This window comes from Chiloscyllium plagiosum, chromosome 14 (assembly GCF_004010195.1).
Source record: "Chiloscyllium plagiosum isolate BGI_BamShark_2017 chromosome 14, ASM401019v2, whole genome shotgun sequence".
Lineage (NCBI taxonomy): Eukaryota > Metazoa > Chordata > Chondrichthyes > Orectolobiformes > Hemiscylliidae > Chiloscyllium > Chiloscyllium plagiosum.
Window position 1 is genome coordinate 81,983,807 of NC_057723.1, and position 24,597 is coordinate 82,008,403.

Genomic DNA, 24,597 nt, shown 5'->3' on the forward strand with positions numbered 1-24,597 from the left:
GATACAATAAATAACATTGGTGGATGTGCAGGTAAAACTTTGATGTATGTAGAAGGCTCCTTTGGGGCCTTGGATGGTGGTGAGGGGGGGAAGGTGTGGGCGCAGGTTTTGCAATTCCTGTGGTGGCAGGGGAGGGTGCTGGGATGGGAGGGTGGGTTGTGGGGGGGGGCGTGGACCTGACCAGGTAGTTATGGAGGAACGTTCTTTGCAGAAAGCAGAAAGGAATGGGGAGGGAAATATATCTCTGGTGGTGAGGTCTGTTTGGAGGTGGCGGAAATGTTGCCGGATGATATGGTTAATGGATGCGAAGGTTGGTAGGGTAGAAAGTGAGAACCGAGGGGGGTTCTGTCCTTGTTACGGTTGGAGGGGTGAGGTTTGAGGGCAGAGGTGCGGGATGTGGATGAGATGCGTTGGAGGGCATCTTCAACCATGTGAGAAGCTAAATTGCGATCTGTAAAGAGAAATGATTAAGGCAAAATGTCACTTGTGGGAGTGGGGTACAGGCCTCCTCATAATAACCACATGTTAGGAGCTTGCCAGAAAGATATAGTGAAAATCATGGAGATTTTTGTTTTCATATAGATTGGAAAAATCAGATGGGAATGTGTAGTAGAGAAAAGGAGTTTTCACAGAATGTTTTTGGGAAACTTGCTTAGCACAGAGCCTTTTTGAACCAAACAACAGTAGGCCTTACTAGATCTGGTATTATGCAATGAGATAAGATTAATTAATAACCTCATTATGAAGCTGTCCCTTTATAGCATTAATTATATTACATCAGTTTGAGGAACAGAAGAGTATTTTAAACTTTAATGAGGACAGTTATGAAATCATGAAAGCAGAGTTAGTTGAAGTAAAATGGCAAACAACGTTAAGCAATAGAGCAATAGAGATGAAGTGGCAGGCATTTGAGAGACTATTTCAGATTGCAGAGAATAGAAACACTCTAATGAGAAAGAAAAAAGTCAAGGGAGGACACGTCATCCATGGTTACACCAGAATCATAAAATTGCACAAAGATTAATGGCAGCTGAGATGATTGAGCAGAATAAACAACAATAGCAAATAGTGACTAAAAGATTAATAAGCAGGGAAAAAATTTGTATGAGAGACAAATTGCTATTTGTATGAGAGACAAATTGCTATAGATGTAAGAGCAGGTTGTAAGAGGTTCTATAGATATCTTTAAAAAAAAGTGTGTTGATCCTATATAAAATGAATCTGAGGAATTAATCATGGAAAATAAGGACATGGCAGATGATTTCAACATGTATTTGCATCAGTCTTCACTATAAATTGGGAAATGTAAGGAACTCAGGAAAATTACACTCACCAGAAAGTGGCACTAAGTTTTTGGAGCCGATGGACTCATCCTAAGGTCTGAAAAGAAGTGGCTAGTGAGATGATTGGTGCGTTGGTTTTAATTTTCTGAAATTCCCTAGATTTGGGGAATGGTCCATTGGAATGGAAATCATTGATTGTAACTTCCTTATGCCAAAAGGGAGAGGAACAGAAAACAGGAAATTGTAGGCCAGTTAGCTTAACATTTGTCATAGGAAAGACATTAGAAGCTATTATCAAAGATGTTATAGCAGGGCACTTAGAAAGGTTCAAGTAATCACACAGAGTCAACATAATTTTGTGAAAGGGAAATCATGTTGAACTAACTTATTGGAGTTCATTGAGTAAGTAACAGGTGCCGTAGATGAAAGGGTGCTTGTTTTATATTTCAGTGTCCAGAAGGTACTCAATAAGCTGCCACATCAATTGGGGAAAATAGAAATTCATGGTATAGAGGGTAACATGTTCCTGGAAGGACAAAATGGTATTACCAGTCTGGTAAAAGTCGCAAACCAGCCACTGTTGAAGACTCATTGACACTGCTGCAATCTGATTGGCCACCAAGAGGTTGACTCCTAGTTCTGTGCAGTAAGTAGCAGCCACATTCTAGTTCATTATTGCCAGTTGGACACAGCTTTCACTTGTAGCTGCCTTGTAAGCCAATACTACCTGTTACACTTGTATCTTGGCAATGGCTTCTATTGTCATTGGATGTTGCATCGTGCAGCTTTCTGGTTTTAATTTAATCATTTCCTCAACATGAGTTAAAGTTTTCTTTCAAACTTTATTTCAATTCTAAACAGAATTGTGGATGTGAACTTAATCTTGGTTGAATTGTAGCGAAGATAGTTACAACGCATCTTCAAACTTCCATTGTGTAAAAACGTAAAACCAAGGAAACAATGAAAATGTGCAATTTAATTAATGAACAGTAATACTTGTTGAACACACAAAAATATGTCAGCTTCATTTTACAAATTACATTGTGTCTAATGCACATGACAATTATTTAAATTTTAAATCTTGTCAACTATGTAGCAGTTAATTTATCTTTGTGACTTCCTCCCCACTTAAGCCTTGGGTGTAGAGGTGAAATGCGAAGCATATGTTCTGGATGCAAGACAAAACATTAGCCACAAGTGCAATAAAGCCTGCATTCACAAAGCAAAATAGACATTGCAGTGAGGCAAATAAAGTCAGTATCAGTCAACAACATCGATGCCTTTCACAGTGTTCACCTTGAGTTGGCAAAACCAGGACTTTGCTGCACTCCCAACTATTCAAAGCAAATGGATGGCATGCCACAACCTGAAAACTTCCAAAGCATTCAAACAGACAAAGACCCATTTATCTTGACTCTCTGCTTGAGTTAGCAAACCACTCCTTCATTGCTGCTGATATATTCACTACCACACGTTGTGCTCTTATCTTGTGACAAATAGACAGGGAAAGAGAGAGAGAGAGACAAACAGACAGAAAGAGTTTAGAGAGACACAGAGAGATCTGCAAAAAATGTAAACCTAACTTGCAAAATTTCCTGCAGATATAAGGCAATTGTTGTCTGAGTGTCATTTAGCTCAGTTTCTTTGTCTTCATGTCACATTTACAAGAATGATTGTAGATGAAGAACTTGAGTTCTGAAGATAGATTGAAAAATCTTTGGTGAGATCCAGGCTAAGCTAGGATCTGATAAAGGTTTTCAAAATAAGTAGTGGGATGGTTTAAAGTAGATGGCGACGAACTGTTACTGCCCATTTAAGGAACAAAAATCAAGGTCACAAATTTAGTGATCTACAAAAGAAGCAAGAGTGATGAGGGAAAAGGTTTTTTACAGAGTGAGTTGTTCCATTATGGAATGCACGGCCTGGAAGTATCATGGAGGCTGGTCCAATTGAGGCATTTAACAGAGTATTGGATGATTATCTTGATTTAAAAATAAATGTGCAAAGATATAGGGAGAAAGCAGGAGACTGCTGCTCGGAAATGATGCCTATTTAATGATTCAGCACAGGAATTATAGGCTGAATGGCCTCCTTCTGGACAATAACTATTCTGAGATTCTGTGAATGCTCCTTCCCAATAGTCACTACAAACTGTAGGAGCAAATTACTGTAGATCCTGGAATCTATACTGAAAACAACAAATGCTGGAGATCGCAGTGGGCCAGAAGAGTCATCTAGACTCGAAATGTTAACTTGCTCTCTCTCCTTGGATGCTGCCTGACCTGCTGTGACCTCCAGCATTTGTTATCTTCAGGCAATACAAACTGATGGCTGGCTGCAGCTAAAATAATATTCACCCAGTCCAATTAGCTTCTAGCTTCACTGTGAACTGACCAATCAGCAAACAACAGGAGAAGGACCCCTGGCCCAAAGGCAAGGTCAGCAGTGGATGCCAATGAAAGCAGTCGAACAATCAATTCCTGGAATGGATTAAGGTAGCAGGATCATCCATATTGATTGCCCTTTGAAATATCATGAAACCTTTTGTCGGATTTGAGCCAGGGCTGAGAAGAAAAAAAGTGAGAAGGAGAAAGTGACTGAAGGAGGATGGGGAGAGCTAAAGGCTAGAGTGTATAGAGAGAGAGAGAGAGAGACAGACGGACATCTTGAGGATGGGTTTAAAGAGAGAGAAAGAAGGAAAGACTGGGATTTTGGGTAGTGTTAGAAAGTGAGAGTGACCGAGAGAGACTGGGGACAAGAAAGAGACAAGGGCACAGACTTGGATTGTTGGGAGAGAGAGAAAAAGTAAGGTGGGGGTAAAGAATATGAGTCAGGGAGACTGTAGTTGAGGCAGAGAGAGTGGCTGGGTAGAATATGTGTGAGGAGAAAGTGAGGTCTGCAGATGCTGGAGATCAGAGCTGGAAATGTGTTGCTGGAAAAGCGCAGCAGGTCAGGCAGCATCCAGGGAACAGGAGAATCGACGTTTCGGGCATAAGCCCTTCTTCAGGAATATGTGTGAGTATAAGATTGGGTAGCTAACTGACTATAAAGTAGGTGTAAATTGTCATTTTCTGGTAGGCATATAACAAGTGGTATACCACAGGAATTAGTGCTGGAACCTCAACTGTGCATAACTTAGATAAAAAGCTTTCAAAGTTTCTGGTGAAACAAGGAAGTAGAAAGTTAAATTTTGAAGATGATAAAAGGATGCTGCAAGGAGATGCTGATAGGATAAGGGAGTAGGCAACATCTGGCAGAGTGTAATGTGGAAATTGTGAAATTGTCAATTTTGGCAGGAAGAATAAAAAGATGTAAAGTATTATTTAAATACTGAGAGATTTTAAAGCTTTGAGCTGGAGAGGCATCTGATGTCCTACTCCATAACTCACAAAAGGTTAGTACATAGGTGCAGAATGTAATATTATTATGTGAACAATGGAATGCAAATGTAGAGAAATTGTACTTCAGGGATTTGAGACCGTTTCTACAATAATGTGCAGTATTGGTTTATTTACTTAATGAGGGATATAAATCCATTGAAAGCAGTTCTGAGGCAGTATATACCCAGCATACCTGGAATGGGCAAGCTGTCTTACAACATCCGAGGAGCAAGAAAATTGATGTTTCAGGCTGGAGCCCTTCATCAGGGCTCCAGGCTGAAATGTTGATTTTCCTGCTCCTCTGATGCTGCCTGACCGGCTGTGCTTTTCCAGAAACACACTCTCAACTCTGATCTCCAACCTCTGCAGACCTCACTGTTTCCAAGCTGTCTTACAAGGCAAGGCAGGAGTTTTGAAGAGGAAATAGATTGAAATAGATAGGATCATGAGGAATCCTGCCAAGATTGATATGGAGAGAATGGGCTTGTGACTTTTTGGCTAAGTGTCAACTTTGGCAGTTATCATGGAGTGTTTCTCTCCACAAGCAAGAACAAGTTTTCTTGCCATGGCTTAACAAACTCGAGTCATTAACAACCACCGATAGCCATGGCACACTTTCTTGCACTTCTCATCTGATCTTGCCACCTGCTATTCCCAGAGCATAATGCCTCTCCCAGATATCTCCCAAATGACCAGCAAGCGAGCATAAGAGGTACAGTTAATAAGTTTGCAGATGACACCAAAATTGGAGGTGTAGTGGACAGCAAAGAGGGTTACCTCAGATTACAACAGGATTTTGACCAGATGGGCCAATGGGCTGAGAAGTGGCAGATGGAGTTTAATTCAGATAAATGTGAAGAAGGCATTTGGTATGCTTTCTTTTATTGGTCAGAGTATTGAGTACAGGAGTTGGGACGTTATGTTGCGACTGTACAGGACATTGGTTAGGCCACTGTTCGAATATTGCCTGCAATTCTGGTCTCCTTCCTATCGGAAAGATGTTGTGAAACTTGAAAGAATTCAGCAAAGATTTACAAGGATGTTGCCAGGGTTGGAGGATTTGAGCTATAGGGAGAGGCTGAACAGGCTGGTGCTGTTTTCCCTGGAGCATCGGAGGCTGAGGGGTGACCTTATAGAGGTTTATAAAATTATGAGGGGCATGAATATGATAAATAGACAAAGTCTTTTCCCTGGGTCTGTGAGTGCAGAACTAGAGGGCATAGGTTTAACATGAGAGGGGAAAGATATAAAAGAGACCTAAGGGGCAACTTTTTCATGCAGAGAGTGGTACGTGTATGGAATGAACTGCCAGAGGAAGTGATGGAGGCTGGTACAATTGCAACATTTAAGAGGCATTTGGATGGGTATATGAATAGGAAGGGTTTGGAGGGATATGGGCCGGGTGCTGGCAGGTGGGACTACATTGGGTTGAGATATCTGGTCAGCATGGACGGGTTGGACCGAAGGGTCTGTTTCTGTGCTGTACATCTCTATGACTCTATGATTCTATAACTTTCAAGGTGGCCATGCACATGGATAAGTTTTCACAATATGGCTCATTCTTCATTAGCAGTGTGATTGTACCCTGGCTACAATCCTTCACTATATAACCTTTGTCACTGTTTAACCACCAGGCTGGACAATTTATCTGTACTTTGCTAGATCCCACTGACCCACCCTCTCTAAATAACTGCTACTCTGTCCCTTGTCAAAAAGTGTGCCGCTGGAAAAGCACAGCAGTTCAGGCTACATCTGAGGAGCAGGAAAGTCGACATTTTAGGCATAAGTCCTTCGTCAGGAATGTCCCTAGTGCCTACTATAGTACTGTACTTCCTCATTGTACAGTAAGGTTCCACCTCATCCAGATAAGCAATTGGATAAATGCAAACATAAACTTTAATTTACCGTTAGCAGAAGTGAGCACGAACAACTGAATAGAGGCTGCATTTTGTCCCACAATTCAAGCCAGATGCTGGCATGTTGACCAATGACTATTTTACGATAATTCATTCGGAGGGATATGGCCCAGGTGCTGGCAGAGGGGGACTAGATTGGGTTGGAATATCTGGTCAGCATGGATGTGTTGAACTGTACGTGCTGTACATCTCTATGACTCTGGACTCTATCTACTGGACCTGAGTGTCAATGAATCTCACCTCTGTCATGGACAATGAGAGCTTCCTCTTCCCTAGTGTCCCAAGCAAGATGAATTGTGAGCAGCCCTGTCTAATACTTTACCACAGACCTAGTCAAAATGCAGGCAGTATTTTATCCATGCTCCCCATCAGTTAGGGAATTGTGCAATGGTGCCATAGACCATGATCACAGCGTATAGGACCCCAGTAATCAGCCATGAAAGGCACCAAGACTCTCAAATGCATAGACATTAGTGGAATGGACCCATTTCCAATTAATGAGTTCAGCGGTGTTGTGCCCACTCAGTGCCATATGTATGCAGTCAACAGCATCCTGGATTGTAGCATTGACCTCATTGTAGAGGAACAGTGTGATCTTGTACAGATGGCATCAGTCACTGTCCTGATGCCTGTGTGAGTATATGACTGAGAGATCCACACAGGTCACCTGCCACTTCCTGGAAGGAGGCAGTTGTACAGAGATTTAGGGCAGTTGACATCTTTGCAGCCACCAGGAAAGGAGGATCTCTCAGTCTTGTAGTCCTCAGTTTCTGCTTCAGCATCTGGCACAGTTCCGTCAGTGTCCTGGGATGTATGGAGCCTGTATCTTCCAAATCTGCAGAAGGCAGGGTCAAAAAAAAAGGGGGCCAACAGTGGACTCCACACATCTTGATGGACCCTGTGATTGTGATCTCAGCTTGAGGTGAGTGTACCTTGGCCTCCATGCTGACTTGTTGCTGATCTTGATCTTGACATCAGTGTTTGGGTGGATGAAGAAATGGTCTGCATGAGTTTGTAAGAATGGGTATGGGGAGTGACCGAGGGCCTAAGGAGCTAATGTTTAACAGAATAATGGAGATGTGGTTCAGGAGAATCAAGACAGGCATCTTAAACATATCACTTCAGCACTCAATAGCCCCTTTGGCCAGCTCTGAAATGTGTCTGGGAGTGACAGTCTGACATGATCCTTTAAGCAGTCTGCTTGAGTGAAGATCTCACTATTCAGAGTGCTTTCTCACAAGGCGGGTGCATTGAGCTGAGAAATATTTCCAACGGAACTAAGTCAATTTTGGTCCAATTTCTCCTGGAACCCAACTGCCTTTACTTTTTGACCAGCTTGCAACGTGGAAATAAAACATGCTGGACATCACAGTGGGTCAGGCAGCATCTTGGAGACAGAGCAAGCTAATGTTTTGAGTCTGGACAAATCTTCATCAGAGCTGGCACGAAGTGTGGAGGGGGCAGAGTTTATTGTCCATGCGCAAGCATGACCCCAGAAAACATGCTGCCAACTCCTTGCTGCCAACAAATTTACCTGCAACATCCCTTCACAAATCCACACTCTCTTGTGCATCATCCCTGCTTCCTAAATGAACGTTTTTACCATCACTCAGAACTGACTCCTAGAAATTGCCATTATCTGAATCTAAAACAGACAGGCCTATAATACTTTGGATTATTTGGATTATCTCTGTATCCTTGTTTTAAACAAAGCTGCAACATTGGCAGTCTTCCAGTTTTGGCACCATTACTGCAGCCAAGGAAGAATAAAATATGATGGTCAGAGCCTCAGCAATATCCCCCTTGCCTTTTCTCAGGAACTGGGATGCATTTCATCTGGCTCTGCCCTTTATGAAATCTCAGGGCAGTTACCACATCTGTCAAGAAGTGGAGGGACATTGTGAAATAATTCAGAGGCCTGGACGAACCCAATGGATGGCGTGGGTTTAAATTCCAAAAGAGCAGCTCAAGGAATTTAAATTCAATTAATAAAACTCCTATCATGGTGGCTGTGAAATTATTTACAATTGTAGTAAAAAAATCTATCTGGTTCACCAGACTCCTTTTAAGGAACGAAATCTACCATTGTTACCTTGTCTGTCCTACATAGAGCCATCGAGATGTACAGCACAGAAACAGACCCTTCAGTCCAACTCATCCATGCCGACCAGGTATCCTAACCTAATCTAGTCTCATTTACCAGCATTTGGCCCATATCCCCCTAAACCCTTCCTATCCATATACCCATCAGATGCTTTTTAAATGTTATAATATTACCAGCCTCCACCACTTCCTCTGGCCGCTCATGCCATACACGCATTACCCTCTATGTGAAAAAGTTGCCCCTTAGGTCCCTTTTAATTCTTTCCTCTCTCACCTTAATCCTATGTGAGTGCATCCCCACAGTAATATGACTCTTAACTGCCTTCTGAAATGGCATCACAAATCACTCAGTTTAAGACAATTAGGGATTGGAAACAAATACAAACAAAAGACTGCCAGGGCTCTATTCAATCTAGACCTCTGAACAACTTCACTGAGCAGGCCTGACGCCTGACTGACCAGCCCCCTGATCGCAGTCTTTCCAGTTCTCAGATGGACAATACTTGCGTTCCCTGACTAATTGTGATGATCTTATAGGACAGATCACTGTCCAATTCCTGGACATATCTCCTGACTGTGAGTGGCCTAAGTGAATGATTGGGAGAATGGTTCATGTGTGGAATGAACTTCCAAAGGAAGTGATGTTTGTGAGTACAGTTACAACATTTAAAGGACATTTGGATAAACACATGAAGAGGAAAGATTTGGAGATTTATGGGCCAAGTGCATGTAGTGAGGCTAGTTAAGTTTGGGAACATGGTCAGCATAGACTGATTGGGTCGAAGGGTCTATTTCCATGCTGTACGCCTCCATGGCTCTATGACCTTGGCCAAGCCTCTGGTCTGCTTATGGACTGTGCCTGAGATTAATGATACTGGGATCCCTTGACTGAAAGTGGTCCCCCTGCCCTTTCACCTGGCCTGAGGGTAGCCTACATCCTTTCAGAAATGGCCATTTGATTGAATATGGAGTGTGCTTGTTGTGCAGTCATCTGGCACATGCTACAGATGTTAAATTGATATGTAATACATCATGATGTGCCATACAGTTGGTACTGCCAAGCAGCCTGTTTCTCTGCAAAAGAGCATGTCAAACCCCAGGACTGAGAGCATTTCAGCTTGGGCTGAAGCGACAGTGCCCTAACTGGCATGGCACTGCAGGGCAAGGCAAGGATGCTCTGAGTGAGCAGCTCTGAGGTGCAGCCCGAACCCAATTTGTGAGCTGGGTACAATGTCTTTCCATTCAAAAAGGCTTCAGCCTTTCAATACGGGTCTTAACATCAAACACTTCCAACACGTGGAAAGGAGAGATGCCATGAGGGTCCTGAGGGGTTGGTAACTGCTGGGATGTCGATGTCCACAGGCGAGTGGTGCAAACGGCTGGTGCCCAGGGGAGGATTCACCCACAATATTGCTGCATGGTGACCAAGGTAGTGATTCTTTGCTGAATTGGCCAGGTAACAGCTCTGATTTGCCTGTCGAGAACTCTCAGCATCTAGCTTGCTAGATGAGTTTAGTAAGAAAGGAGAAAGTGAGAATCGCAGATGTTGGAGATCAGAGTCAAAATGTGTGGTGCTGGAAACGTACAGCAGGTCAGGCAGCATTTGAGAACCAGGAAGTCAATGTTTCTGGCTTTAGCCCTTCATCAGGAATGTCAGGTTTGGTAAGATAGGAAGCTGTATACCAATGGGGTGAGCAAGTAATAAGGTTAGTAACAATCTATGACCAACCTATCCCCAGAAATGGCAACAGAGATGCGAGAAAGGAAAGGGAGAGGTCAGAGACAGGCCAGGTGAAGGTGAGAGCAGAGTGAAAACTGGATGCAAAATTGATAAAGTTTTCTAATTTTGAACAAGAGAGGGAAGCAGCACTGAAGACATCATCGATGTAGTAGAGCAAGAGTTGTGGGGAAAGATCCGAGTAAGATTAGAGCAAGGAACGTTTCACGGACCCTACAGAGAAATAGGCATTACTGGGGCCCATGCTGGGCCCAATGGCCACAACTTTGACCTGGAGAAAGTGGGAGGAGTTAAAGGAGAAGTTGTTGAGGATTTGACCAGATGGAGGAGGGTGGTGCTGGATGGGGACGTTCAGGCCATTTTTTCCCAAAAGAATTGGAGAACCCTGAGATCATCCTGGTGGGGGATGGATATGTAAAAGGATCGCATATCCATGGTGAAGAGGAAGTAACTAGTGCCCGCCAATTGGAAATTCTGAATCTCATGTTGCTGCCCAGCGGTTGCATAAAAAATGTCATGAGTTGTTCCTAACAGTGAGAGAACATTGGATATCTTGCATAATTCTGCCGCATTTTTCAGCATAGCCCACATTGTTACTACCCTTATAGGATTCCTCCCTTTGTTTCTATTTCTGGGAGAAAATAGAACAAGGATCGCAGTTGCAGCAAGGTGCCCACACATTTAATACAAGAAAGGAAAAATTTATTTCACAGGTGGCCATGAATCTTTGTGACTCTTCATGACAAAGTAGTGGAAGCAGAGTCTTTGAATATTTTAAAGGCAGAGGTGGATAGATTCTTTATAAACAAGGAGGTCAAAGGCTCCTAGGGAAGACGGGAATGTTGAGTGATGAGGTCAGCAGTGATAGTTTGAATGGTACAGTAGGCTGGTCTACTTCTGCTCATAACTTGTAAATTTGTTGTTCATATATAGATGATGTGAATCATATATGTGGTAAATTCTGCAAGTCTTCATGAAATGGCAGGGGATTTACACTGTTTCAAACTATTGTCTTCACTTTGCTATATTCTGTTACTCATTTTGCAATTTCTGGAGACATTTCTGCAAATATGTGCAGCCTGATACCAGCTGCAATTGTTTTGTTATGATTCATTGCTGTTTTATACAAATAATGTCATCTCCAAATTGATGTCTTAAATGCATCAAACTTTCAAAAACTCTTCTATCAAGAAATTCCACATTAGGCGAGAGATTAGTTTTTTTTAATACTATGAGAAATATTGTGAATTGGAAATATTGCCTGAAATGAGAATAGGAAGTGTCAGAGTTACATTGAATGAGGAATTAAATGTCTTCTGGAAAATGAAGCTTTATGTAGCTTTGGGTCAAGAGCGCAGGAGTGAAACTACTTGGATAGTTCTATAGAATAATTCATTCATTCATAGGATGGGGTCACTGATTTCCTTCTGTGGTGTATAATTCCATGATCCTATATTGATCATGAATGTGCAGATGAAAAGGAACAAAACTACAGATGCTGGAAACCTGAAAGAAAACCAGAAATGCTATGAATGTTTCGAAAGCCATTTAGCATCAATGGAGAGAACAAAAGAGTTAATGCTTAACAGTAAATCTTCACCAGCATTATGAAGGAACTCAACCCAAAACATTACCTCCCATATTTTCTCCACAGCTGATGACTGAAATAGTGAGCGTTTTAACATTTTGTTTTTATTTCATGAATTCACAAGTGTGAATACCATTATGTTTCAGATTTTTATTTGTTATGGTCCAGTGAACAATGTTAATGCACTCAACAGTATATATATATGCTTTTAATGCTCGGTAAATTTTGTTTGGAATTAAATTTGTCTTCCAATTTTTTTATCCTTTCATGTTCTTGAAGACATTTGTTTTTTACTGGTGAATTATTCAGTTTTCTCTACAGTGGTTTGAGTGAAGGGGATTAGAACTGCCTTCACCAATATACAGACAACTCACTGTCCATTGAATACCATTAGACTGGGATTGGGGTTGTGGGAATACTGGCTGATTTTTGTTGTCCTGACTGCTGGGAAGCTGAGATGGATTGCAGACCTAATTGAAGATCTCTGATCTGAATTGTTCACTTGCACTTTAAGTTTAAGAAGTTAAGATACTAGAAACATGCTTGAGCAGTTTTTTTTAAAAGATTGTTTTAAATGTGAAACATTCATCAATTTCTATAACTTGTTTGCCCATGTGAATTTGTCTTCACTGATGAAAATTACTCACAGTAGTTCAAGCAGAAGAACCAATTAATAATCCAAATGTGATTTTTTTTTTCTGAGAACATTGAAGATTCATGCAAACCTAAGAATGAAATGTTGTAGTGTTACTTTTACCTTTTGATTGTGATTAATGTTCAATCCATGTTGGTTTCAACTTGGCTAAGCTGTTTCAATAGATTGTAATGAACAGTGCCCTCTGATGTAGAATAACAGAAATAACACCAAATAATAAAAGAGAACAAGCCAGACTTTGATAGTAAATAGAACACTTTCACAACAATGCACAATTATGGCGGCACGGTGGCACAGTGGTTAGCACTGCTGCCTCGCAGCGCCAGAGACCCGGGTTCAATTCCCGCCTCAGGCGACTGACTGTGTGGAGTTTGCACGTTCTCCCCGTGTCTGCATGGGTTTCCTCCGGGTGCTCCGGTTTCCTCCCACAGTCCAAAGATGTGCAGGTCAGGTGAATTGGCCATGCTAAATTGTCTGTAGTGTTAGGTAAGGGGTAAATGTAGGGGTATGGGTGGTTTGCGCTTCGGCGGGGCGGTGTGGACTTGTTGGGCCGAAGGGCCTGTTTCCACACTGTGAAGTAATCTAATCTAATTATCAGTGAGCAAACTGGACAGCAACTTGTAAAGTGAGGCCAAGGTACTTCTGATTTATATTTGTTCTAATGTTAGTTTGTCTGTTAGAAACGAGAAAAAAAAGATTCAGTAGTTGATAAGGAGGAAAAGGAATATGAGAATATTATAGTTAGGATTATGAAAACAGATTGTAGAATTACACTTGAACAAGTACATAAAAGGGACAAGAACAATTAAAATAATTGGTGGTTCCTCTAGTGACTGGAGCATTTATCATGGGGAAGTAGAGATGGGCAATAAATGCTTGCCCAACCAGTGGAGCCCATATCTCCCTGAAGGCATTAATAAAATAAAAAAATGGCATAGATACATATTTAGAGCTCTCACCTCCATTCCTTTCCTAACTTAAAAGTCAGGAGCAATCTCTTCCACAGTCCTGAAGGCTGCTCTGTAACAATTTAATTCTGGGAGCAATAGGAAATGCTTTCAGATGATTCTTCAGCCCCATTCTTGACAGGAGTTCTATTTTAGAGAGCTGCTGACAAATCCAGTTTGTTACCGCTAAGGACTTGAGCAGAGGTTTCTGAAGTTAGGAATAAAGTACTGGCATGCATAAAGGATTGGTTATAGGACAGAAACCATATTGTGTGGATAAATGGACATTTTCAAGTTCATTGACTGTGATTTATGCAGGAGTTTAACTATTCGCAACTTTCCAATGCTGTACATCTCTATGACTCTATACACCAACCTAAATGGGAATGTGTGTTGCAAAGCAGATTCAGGAAGGTTTCAACAGGTTTTGTGAATGTGCCAGAATATGGCAGGTGAAATCTATTCTGGGAAAATACACTTTGATGGAGGAATATTTCTTATTGAAGTAATTTAGACAAAGAGACAGAGAAATGTGACCATGTTCGCTGATGATACTTAGCTGGATAGGAATGTATACTGTGAGGAGGATGTATGAAGCTGCAAAGTGAGTTTGCTGGTTTTCAAAAAGCTACTCAGCCTTATTCCACTTTCCTAGGTAAGGTCTGTGATGATGCAGATTATGATTTTTTAAGTAGACATCCAAAGACGTTTTAATTATAATGAATTTCAATATTTACCAGGCTTTCAGACAGTGAGTTACTGGTTCTTCTCACTCTCTTGGTAAAAGGTGTTTTTTCAACTCCCCTCTTGATCTTCTTTCAATATTTTTAATTTTAAAGAAAAAAGATCTAGAGGAACCTATACAGTAGGTGACAAGATCCTTAAGAGCTTTAGTATACAGAAGGATCTTGGGATGCTAGTCCATAGCTCCCTGAAGGTGGCAACACAAGTGATAAAAAAGACATACTGCATGCTTGCCTTCATCACCCAGGCACTGAATCTAAAAGTCGATGAGTGTATGGTGCGTATTCAGGGTGGATAGTCAGAGTCTCTTTTTCAGGGTGGAAATGTCAAACACTAGGGAACATAGCTTTAAAGTGAGATTGGAAAGTTGAAAGGAGGTGTGTGAGGAAAGACTTTTACACAGAGAGTGGTAGGTTTCTAAAGCGCAGTGCCAGGGGAGAGGTAGAAACAGATATGATAGCAATGTTTAAGAGGCATTTAGGCAAACGCATGAACACAAAGGGAATGGAAGGATATGGACCATGTACAAGCAGATGGGATTCATTTTAAATGGCATTATTGTCAGCACAGACACCGTAAGCCAAAAGGCCTGCTCTGTGCTGTACTGGTCTGTCTTCTAAACACCCTAGTTTTTAACATTTCTGCTACAATCAGGAAGTCATCACTTTTCATTCCCCCTCATAAGTTTACAACACTGTACTTAAGTCACTCTTCAGCTGTCAACTGGCCATGACTTTCAACATTGAAAAACAAATAATGTCTGTTGATATCTTGTGAAAATTGAAATAAAATATTTTCTAATAGTTTGATATGTCGTTTGTTGAAATAAACCCAAAGTACTATCATTATAACAATATAATTTAGTATTTTTTTAAAGGAATTAAGTAGTTGAGTGGATTTAAATGCTGTGAATGGTCTTTCACAGATGGGAAGATTTTAGTTAGTGAATTTTGTAATAGCTTTTGGAACTTATATTTTATCTCAGCAAGGCTCCTGAGACCCTCATTCCCCAGAATGAAGATCTCACTGTTCAGAGTTATATTTCCTGAGGCAGGTGTAGCGTGACATGAAATTTTGCAACTCACTCTACTCGACATAAAAGGGAAAACTCAGAAGAAAACCGATGTTGATCCAATTTGTCACTTTTCCATAAATCACAAGATCTTTCACCTCTTGACTAGTTTCCCATGGGGATGTTGTCAGAAACTTGCTGAAATCAATGTAGTCCACATTCACTGCACTGCTGGCATTAAACCTTTTTTGTCACTTGCCTTGATAAGTCTATTCTAGATAATGGGTAAGTTCATGTGGTAGATACAAAGGATAGTGGAAAGTGGTTTCTAGTTTGACATGAATTAACACTAAGCTTGCAGGGGCCTTGAGACTTGGATGGGACTCCTGAGTTGGCGCTAAATTAGAGTACAGGCTATAAGGGACAATAGGAATGGATGGAGAGGTATCATGAGTTAGCATTATTAGTCACGAAGCTGTAATATGACAATAGGAGACCATGGGATTGAGGATAGGAGTTATGAGTGAGCATGGAGGGTATGATGGACCAGTGGAGATGGGTGTCATGGAGTGGGTTGGTGCCAAGGGCATATGGAACTGTTGGGGTTGCTTGAGGGAATAGTTTGCATGGGTTTGCAACAATGGGCATGGAGAGTGGCTAAGGGGTCAGTTCTTAAGGAACTAAGGTTTAACAAATTAACTGAGGTGCAAGCCAGAGGAATCGAGGTGGGTCTCACAAACAAACTGCTTCGACACTTGACAGCCCCTGTGGCCAGCTCTGAAATGTCTTGGAGGCAATAGCTCGACATGGTCCTGCAACCATTCCCCTAGAGTGAAGATCCCATGGTTTAGAGTGCTTTCTCACAAGATGGGGCAACAAGCTGAGAAATTTTCGAACAGGACTATGTCAGTTTTGGTCCAATTTTCCTTGGATTCCAACTGCCTTTACTTATTGACCAGCATGCAATGTGGAACATTGTCAGAAATCTTGTTCAAATCCATGTAGACCACATGTACTGTACTACTGCCAGCAAACTTTTCTGTAATGTCCCTTAACAAATCCCAGTTTCTTGTGCATCATCCCTCCTAAATGAACGTTTATACCATCATTCAGAACTGACTCCTAGAAATTGCCATTAGCTGAATCTAAAACAGACAGGCTTATAATAGTTTGGATTATTTGGATTATCTCTGTATCCTTGTTTTAAACAAAGCTGCAACATTGGCAGTCTTCCAGTTTTGGCACCATTACTGCAGCCAAGGAAGAATAAAATGTGATGATCAGAGCCTCAGCAATATCCCCCTTGCCTTTTCTCAGGAACTGGGATGCATTTCATCTGGCTCTGCCCTTTATGAAATCTCAGGGCAGTTACCACATCTGTCAATTCATTTCTCAAGAAGTGGAGGGACATTGTGAAATAATTCAGAGGCCTGGACGAACCCAATGGATGGCGTGGGTTTAAATTCCAAAAGAGCAGCTCAAGGAATTTAAATTCAATAAATAAAACTCCTGTCACGGTAGCTGTGAAATTATTTACAATAGTAATAAATCTATCTGGTTCATTAAACTCCTTTTAAGGAACGAAATCTACCATTGTTACCTTGGCTGCACTGCATGTGAGTGCATGCTCAAAGTAATGTGATTGACTCTTAACTGCCTTCTGAAATGGACTCACAAACCACTCAGTTTGAGGACAATTACTGTTTGGCAACAATACTGGTTTAAACAATGCATTCCATGAAAAAAAACTATCCTGACAGTTTGATTTTGTTGTTGATGATATATTTACTTTTCTAACAATGTCATAATAGATTTTAGTTTCAGATTTTGATTTTATTGTCACATGTATTCAATAGCACAAATACAGGAGTTCAGCAAAAAAATTTTCAATGTGACCACACAACACCATCTTAGGTTAAAGTACCTCGGTACAAAAACGTAAGAACAAGGTAGAAAGAAATAAGGAATTAAGTTAAAAATTAAAAATTACGGTCACAGTAGTGACTAATAATAGTTGCTAACAAACAGAATGTTTCATGAAGGATCGAAAATGGAGAAGATAGGGAATTCCAGAATTTTGTACCTAGATAGCTTTACATTCCTTCAAGGCTCTGTGCTCCTGAAATTTTGCCCTCCTCAGCATTCCAAATTTCCATTGCCACAATTAATGATTGTATTTTCATCTGCCTGAGCCTTAAGTTCTGTACTTCGTTCCCTGCCTCCACTACTATTTTTTCAGGCATTTCTTAACTAACTTTCGGTTTTCTTTCTGAATATATCTTCAAGCATTTTAGTATGAAGTCTTGTTTGATCACGCTCCTGTGAAGAGCCGTGGGAGCATTTTGACTATGTTAAAGATGCTATATACATGGAAATTGTTATCGTTTCATGTTATTGGAATACTGGCCAAGACTGAGACCGTTATATGTTGGACTGTGCTCTGAGGTAACACTTTATGGGATTGACAATAATTTATTAAAATGAATGGAGGGCTGGTCAGCGGGGCAGAGACCAGTATTCCAGCTGATTGCTTTTCTTTCATGTCGACTTTTGACGACCTTGAGCAGGATCAACTTCCAGAAACAGAAATCAATGCTGGGAACGCTGTCGGCATGCTAATCGCCTGCATGGAACCTCAGAACAACAGTCTGCATGTGCAGCTCAGAGAGAGCATTGTCATAGACCAAGAGTAACACGTATCCCAGCTTGTAATGATATGAAGTTAATCAGGGATGTTAGCTATGAGGCAGACACAACAAAGCTATAAAAATTGTGAAGTGAGTGGGCAGTAAAGTGATTAATGTGTGATAACGTGGAGAAATATGATTTTGGTAATAATAATAGAAATGTAAAATAATTTTTAAAAATGTATGAAACCCGTAAATGCTAATGTTTAGGCCAGTTTAAGTATGCTTGTACAACAAATGCAGGAGGTTTTCAACACAGATGTAACTAGCAGGAAGACAAATAGCATGTTGACTTGTATTGGGACAGGACTGGCGTACAGAGCAAGGAATTCATGTTGCAGTTTACAATTGTTTTCAGTTTTACAGTGAAACCACTCCTGGAGTACTGTGCACAATTTTGATTTCCACATTTAAAGAAGGCAATGCTTGTGTTGGAGGCAATAGAGTGAAAGTTTTGCTTCCTCAGAGAGTGTTATCCTTTGATCAGACGCTAAGTAAAGTGTCTGTTTTCATTGCGGTTTAAAAGAATAAATGTGATCCCGTTCAAATGTAAAGATTCTGATGGGCATGACAGGGTAGATATTGAGGTTATTTTTTGTGCGGTAGAACATTCAATGAGTTGTTACATACTATTGAAGATTCCACCAAAGATGTGTCAAGAATCCATGCTTAACCTGACCACAAAAAATGATGCATTTCATATTTACAAGGCATGGGATCGCTTCAAATAGCATTATTCAAGTACATTCAAGCTTTAAAAGATTTAATTGTCTTCTATAGGTCTTCATAGGATTGAAAAGGTTGATCTGGAATCAACATGAATGTCGACAGAACTGACAGTGCATGCGGTCGTTATTGGTTTTTTTGGGGAAGCTCTGCGCTTAAACCATCTTTGGTCTTGCTCTGAAATTATTTAAATGGTACTTCAAAAATTATGAACTGAATTTCGATTGGGCTTTAGTTGGGCTGGTTGGTTGCAAGAGATCCCCTCCCCCCCATCCCCCCCACCCAATGGGAGATGGCTCACAATACAGACTTATGTAAAGCTCTTTGACAGCCATTATTTTATTGTTTGTACTGACCACCTTAGGTCCTTTGAATAGAATTAGAATAGATTCCCTACAGTGTGGAAACAGGCCATTTGGCACAACAAGTCCACACTGACCCTCCGAAGAGTTTCCCACCCAGACCCATTCCCCTACCCTAATACTCTACATTTACCCCTGACTAATGCATCTAACATACACATCTCTGAACACTATGGACAATTCACCTAACCTGTACATCTTTTGACTGTGGGAGGAAGCCGGAGCACCTGGAGGAAACTTACATAGACATGGGGAGAATGTGCAAACTCCACACAGACAGTGGAGGCTGGAATCGAAGCCAGGTCCCTGGCACAGTGACACAGCAGTGCTAACCACTGAGACATCGTGCTGCCTCTTTGCTCTGAGGAAGGTGTCCATAGAAGGTCTGCTTGAGGTTATATAGTTACCTGCGTAGGAGACATGACCTACCCATCTAACTTGAATTTTCTTGAAGGTCTCCATGTTCTTGGACCCTCCAAGAAGTCATAGAGTCATAGAGATGTACAGCATGGAAACAGACCCTTCGGTCCAACCCATCCATGCCAACCAGATATCCCAACCCAATCTTGTCCCACCTGCCAGCACCCAGCCCATATCCCTCCAAACCCTTCCTATTCATATACCCATCCAAATGCCTCTTAAATGTTGCAATTGTACCAGCCTCCACCACATTCTCTGGCAGCTCATTCCATACAGTACCACCCTCTGTGTGAAAAAGTTGCCCCTTAGGTCTCTTTTATATTTTTCCCCTCTCACCCTGAACCTATGCCCTCTAGTTCTGGGCTCCCCGACCTCAGGGAAAAGACTTTGTCTGTTGTAATCCTGTTGTAATCTTCACTGTCCACTACACCTCCAATTTTGGTGTCATCTGCAAACTTACTAACTGTACCTCTTATACTCGCATCCAAATCATTTATGTAAATGACAAAAAGTAGAGGACCCAGCACTGATCCTTGTGGAATTCCACTGGTGAAGGACTTTATTGCTTCCGCTACTGAATCTCAGCAGATGTAATATTTTTGGAAGTAATTGTTGATGCCATTAGTCTCTTTGACTGAAAGCTGTATATCTTGCAAACTAACTGATAAATTTCAACAACATTGGTGCATTGATTGGGTTGGCCCAGGGAGAATTGATTCATTTTTGATGAAGTTACAGATTTAGATTTGGATCTTGGAATTTTTAAGGATCTGTTAACAGTAAGAGGTTGGCGTGAGTGTACAGAATTGACATGGTTTAGAATGTTGTGCATTGTTATTTAAAAAGTTGATTATTTTAGCATTTCATACGTAGTATTAACTGCTATGGTGGAATTTATCAGAATTGTCAAGTTGAGCAGTTTGGTGGAAGTGAATTCACATGATCTTTCTGATTATACTCTGCCATCACTCCAAACTGTAAACTTGGACCAAAATCATAGAGACAGTAGCTGGAGAACTTTTGATTGCAGGTGCATATTTGACGTATGTATACTATTCCTTGTGTGAACTAGTTACTTACTCTACTTGTTCCCTCGGACACTTACTCTTCTGTGTCTGCACTCTTACCTGGTCATCTGTGATAAAGTAGGTGCCATCTTGCCCTGTTAGTTCCAATGCCCTGTTAGTTCTAATCTCTGGTTATAAGGATGGTCACGAATAAAAAAACCCTCCACTCATCTTAACTCATTCCTTCATATTATGTACTGTCTTCTCCTTCAAGGATAAGGATGAATGCTGTTAGCCACCACACAAAGACAAACTCTACGCTGATTCTAATGGTAGTCCAATGGTTTGTGATGAAGCCAGGTGAATGCTTCTCTCCCCGGTCACTCATGAAGGTGAGGGTAAGAGGGTCAGTAACACCAGGGAAGTGCTTCTCACCATGATGCAGCTATATCTCTGACAAAGCAGGCTGCTTCTTAATCTCTTCCCCAAATACGCTCTTCCATGTTCCAACAGACATGTCCCAAAGGCAAAAGTGGGGTGGAATACTCATCTTGGGAGAATAATGTCACTGATACGCTGCTGCACCGATCCCTGTTACTTTGGATATTTTTAAGGTTGTTGACTTCCTTTCAGACTTGCTTGATCCAGCAGACTGATCTCATCCTTATTTTCAGAGTAAAATGGACCTCCCATCTTGCCCTACAGCCTAGAGCCAAATCTGCTTGGAGACATCACCGATCCATGGGCTCATCTGGTGTCTTATTTCTGATTGTCTTTGCTGATTCACTTTCCTTTTGTACAAGTCCATGGAGTTCCTACGATGCTGAGTGCTGGTGACATTTTGATATGGTGAGAAAGTGAGGACTGCAGATGCTGGAGATCAGAGCTGAAAATGTGTTGCTGGAAAAGCACAGCAGGTCAGGCAGCATCCAAGGAGCAGGAGAATCGACGTTTCGGGCATAAGCCCTTCTTCAGGAATGAGGAAATGTCGATTCTCCTGCTCCTTGGATGCTGCCTGACCTGCTGCGCTTTTCCAGCAACACATTTTCAGCCCACATTTTGATACGGTGCCAGCATTTGGCACAGTGTCATCATATCCACTACCTCTCTGCTCACCCCAATTTCCTTAGTAGTTGGCTCTGATTCTTGTGACTCCTTAAATGTTTGGTGATCTCTGGTCAAATGACCTCAGCTTCCACTTCTGATTCTAACTGCTGAACTCATAGGCTTATGGACTCATGCATGTTTAAAGCACAGGAGGAAGCCATTTGGACCATCATAACCATACCTGGCAACAAAGATATGATGATGCTAATCACATTTTTTAGCTTTTACCCCATTGCTGTAGAGGTTATGGTATTGCAAGTGAATATCTAAGTACTGCTTAAATTTTATGAGAGTTTCTGACTAAATCAACCTTTCAGGCAATGAATTCCAGACTTCCACTACCATCTGAGTGGATAAAAAAATCTCTTGAACTTTCCTCTTGGCCTTCCACCTCTCACCTTTAATCGATGCTCCCTGGTTATTGACCCCTCTACTAATGAAAAAAGTGCCTTCCTATCCATCCTATGTAAGCCCCTTATAATCCTCTACAGTACACCTCTATCAGGTCCCCTCTCAACCTTTGCTGCTTCAAGGACAACAATCCCAGCCAATGTTTCCTCACAGCTCAGACCCTCCAGCCCAGGGAACATCCAGGTAAACCTCCTCTACACCCTCGTAAGTGCATTGATTTCCTTCCCATATTGTGATGACGAGAACTGCATAAAGTACTCCAGTTGCAACCTAACCAGCATTTTATACGATTCCAGCACCTGGTCAACAGAATTCAGTTTTGTTTCTAGAATTCTGCTGCTGGACACCTTATTTATATTTAATCTTGCCTGTGAATGTCTAAACCTACCTTGGCCTCTTACAATAATTCTGAATTTACATTGAATAATTATGGATCTCACACGATTCCCTCAGTCAAATATTCCTGGAGTTTTCTGAATTTAATGCATGTATGTTTCCTTTTTAGGTTCCCTTTGTATTCAGGATGGAACAGAATATAGTGATCAAAGTATTTGGAAAGCTGACCTCTGCACTCTGTGCATTTGTGAGAATGGAATCATCATTTGTGATAATATACAGTGTGATGAGGAATTGCCATGTGAAGATGCTGAAATTCCATTTGGAGAATGCTGTCCTATATGCCCAACCATTCCTCCAACGCAAAACCATGTAAGAATAAGATGTTTTAGTTGTCATTTCAACTTGTCCAGAATAAAATATTACTACAATTTACTATAGATTAGAATGAGTAAATGTTTTTGTGGGTGGCACAGTGGTTCAGTGGTTAGCACTGCTGCCTCACAGTGCCAAGCGATTCTACCCTTGGATGGCTGTGTGGAATTTGCACGTTCTCCCCGTGTGCCTACGTGGGTTTCCTCTGGGTGTTCCAGTTTCCTTCCACAGTCCAAAGGTGTGCAGGTTAGGTGGATTGACCATGCTAAATTGTCTGAAATGTCCAGAGATGGCCATGGTAAAATGTGGAGGTCTGGGTCTGGGTGGGATGGACTTTGGAGGGTCAGTGTAGACTCAATGGACTGAATAGCCTCTTTCTACACAGTAGAGATTCTATGGTACTGATATATTTTGTATTGTTTTACTGTTAAACACACATTCCTTATCACTAATGTAAAGTGCATGATTTATATTTTCATGTTAAGCTAATTTATATTTCAGTTTGGAATTTTAAATTTTGAACTAGTCGCATATGGGTTTTCTGTTTGTAGGAGTTTACTGATGTTAGAATTTCTGTAGCAATGGTGATTTATTTTAATGCGCAGTGTAAGAGAGAGTGTTGGAGGCTAGTGGGAATGTGTTTACACTGGGAGACTTTACAAGAAAACAAAGTAAACAGTGTAGTACATTAAGTTTTTGGATAGAATATTCTAGTTTTTTTTGTGGAAGCTTAGGTGATACACAGATCTACAAGTTTCTTAATTGAAACTAGATTGCAAAGCAGTTGCTCCTGAGAAAGTAAGAATGTAGTTTAATCCTGTTACTAGGTAACCTCAATGTAAGGAATTTAGTTCATAACTTACTGGCTAGAAGTGTTTGATTACAGTCCAGGAGGGGTGACTTAAAGGTGAGAAAGTTTAAACTTAATATTCCATGAACTCAGAAAGAGAAGATCAGATTTTTATGACAGGGGATTGACACCATGGCTAAGTCAAACCTTATGGGGGATAGAAAGGGCATTCTACCCAATGTATAAACACTGCAATAGGATATTGTTGGTATTACTGTTTGGTTTATTCTATTTTATCTTCAATTCTTCTGCATAATAAATTTCTGTTTCATTGTTAAACCCAAGTCTGCAGCATTGCATGTTTGTGCCTTAATGAATTACCACCTTCCCAAAACCAAAAGAAAAACAACAACATATCATCTATCAAGCCAGACTAGAATCTGACTTGTCCCGTTATAACAGCAACTGAGATCGCACCAGCCACCAAATAACTTCCTAAGCTTCCAAGAGGACAAGCAAGAAGTGTCTGCTTATTTCAAGATTCCCAGCGTATTCATTAGGGCCACACAATTGGTGGATGTGCTCATATCTGAAATCCTTTTCCTATTGCAAACTATGCATGTTGTGCCTATTTGAAGTTTCCCCTGGAAAATTAATTTGCCAGCAGTATCATTCGTTCGTAAGGAACAGACAAGTTGGTTTCGCTTGGTCTGTGTAAATTTACTGCGTCAATGTAACTCAAGAATCTGACCCAATATTCGGGATGCTTTTATTTCAGATGCCTGCACCAAAGACCTACATCCACTCTCCATTCACCCAACCTGATCTTTGAGAAACACGTACTGTTAAAAGGATGAATTTATTTACTGTAATATTTATATTTTAATTTGCACTGTTCTGATCCCAGATGAGATTGCCAAATCTATATTAGAATGTGTCGTGGAACAATAATATTTTTGTTTAGAGTAGACAAGTGTTTAGTGTCACATACTTAGTAAACGAAAAAGGTC

The 24,597-nt window shown here is 41.0% G+C and overlaps 1 protein-coding gene across 2 annotated transcripts in view; it reads left to right on the top strand.

Annotated features, from left to right (window-relative positions):
- LOC122556849 (collagen alpha-1(I) chain-like) overlaps positions 1 to 24,597 on the top strand; it is a 181,518-nt gene that overhangs the window by 19,214 nt on the left and 137,707 nt on the right. For both annotated transcript variants that reach the window (XM_043704102.1, XM_043704104.1), the window contains exon 2: positions 22,592 to 22,794. In XM_043704102.1, the coding sequence (XP_043560037.1) occupies positions 22,592 to 22,794 (203 nt within the window). The remainder of the gene's footprint in view (positions 1 to 22,591; positions 22,795 to 24,597) is intronic.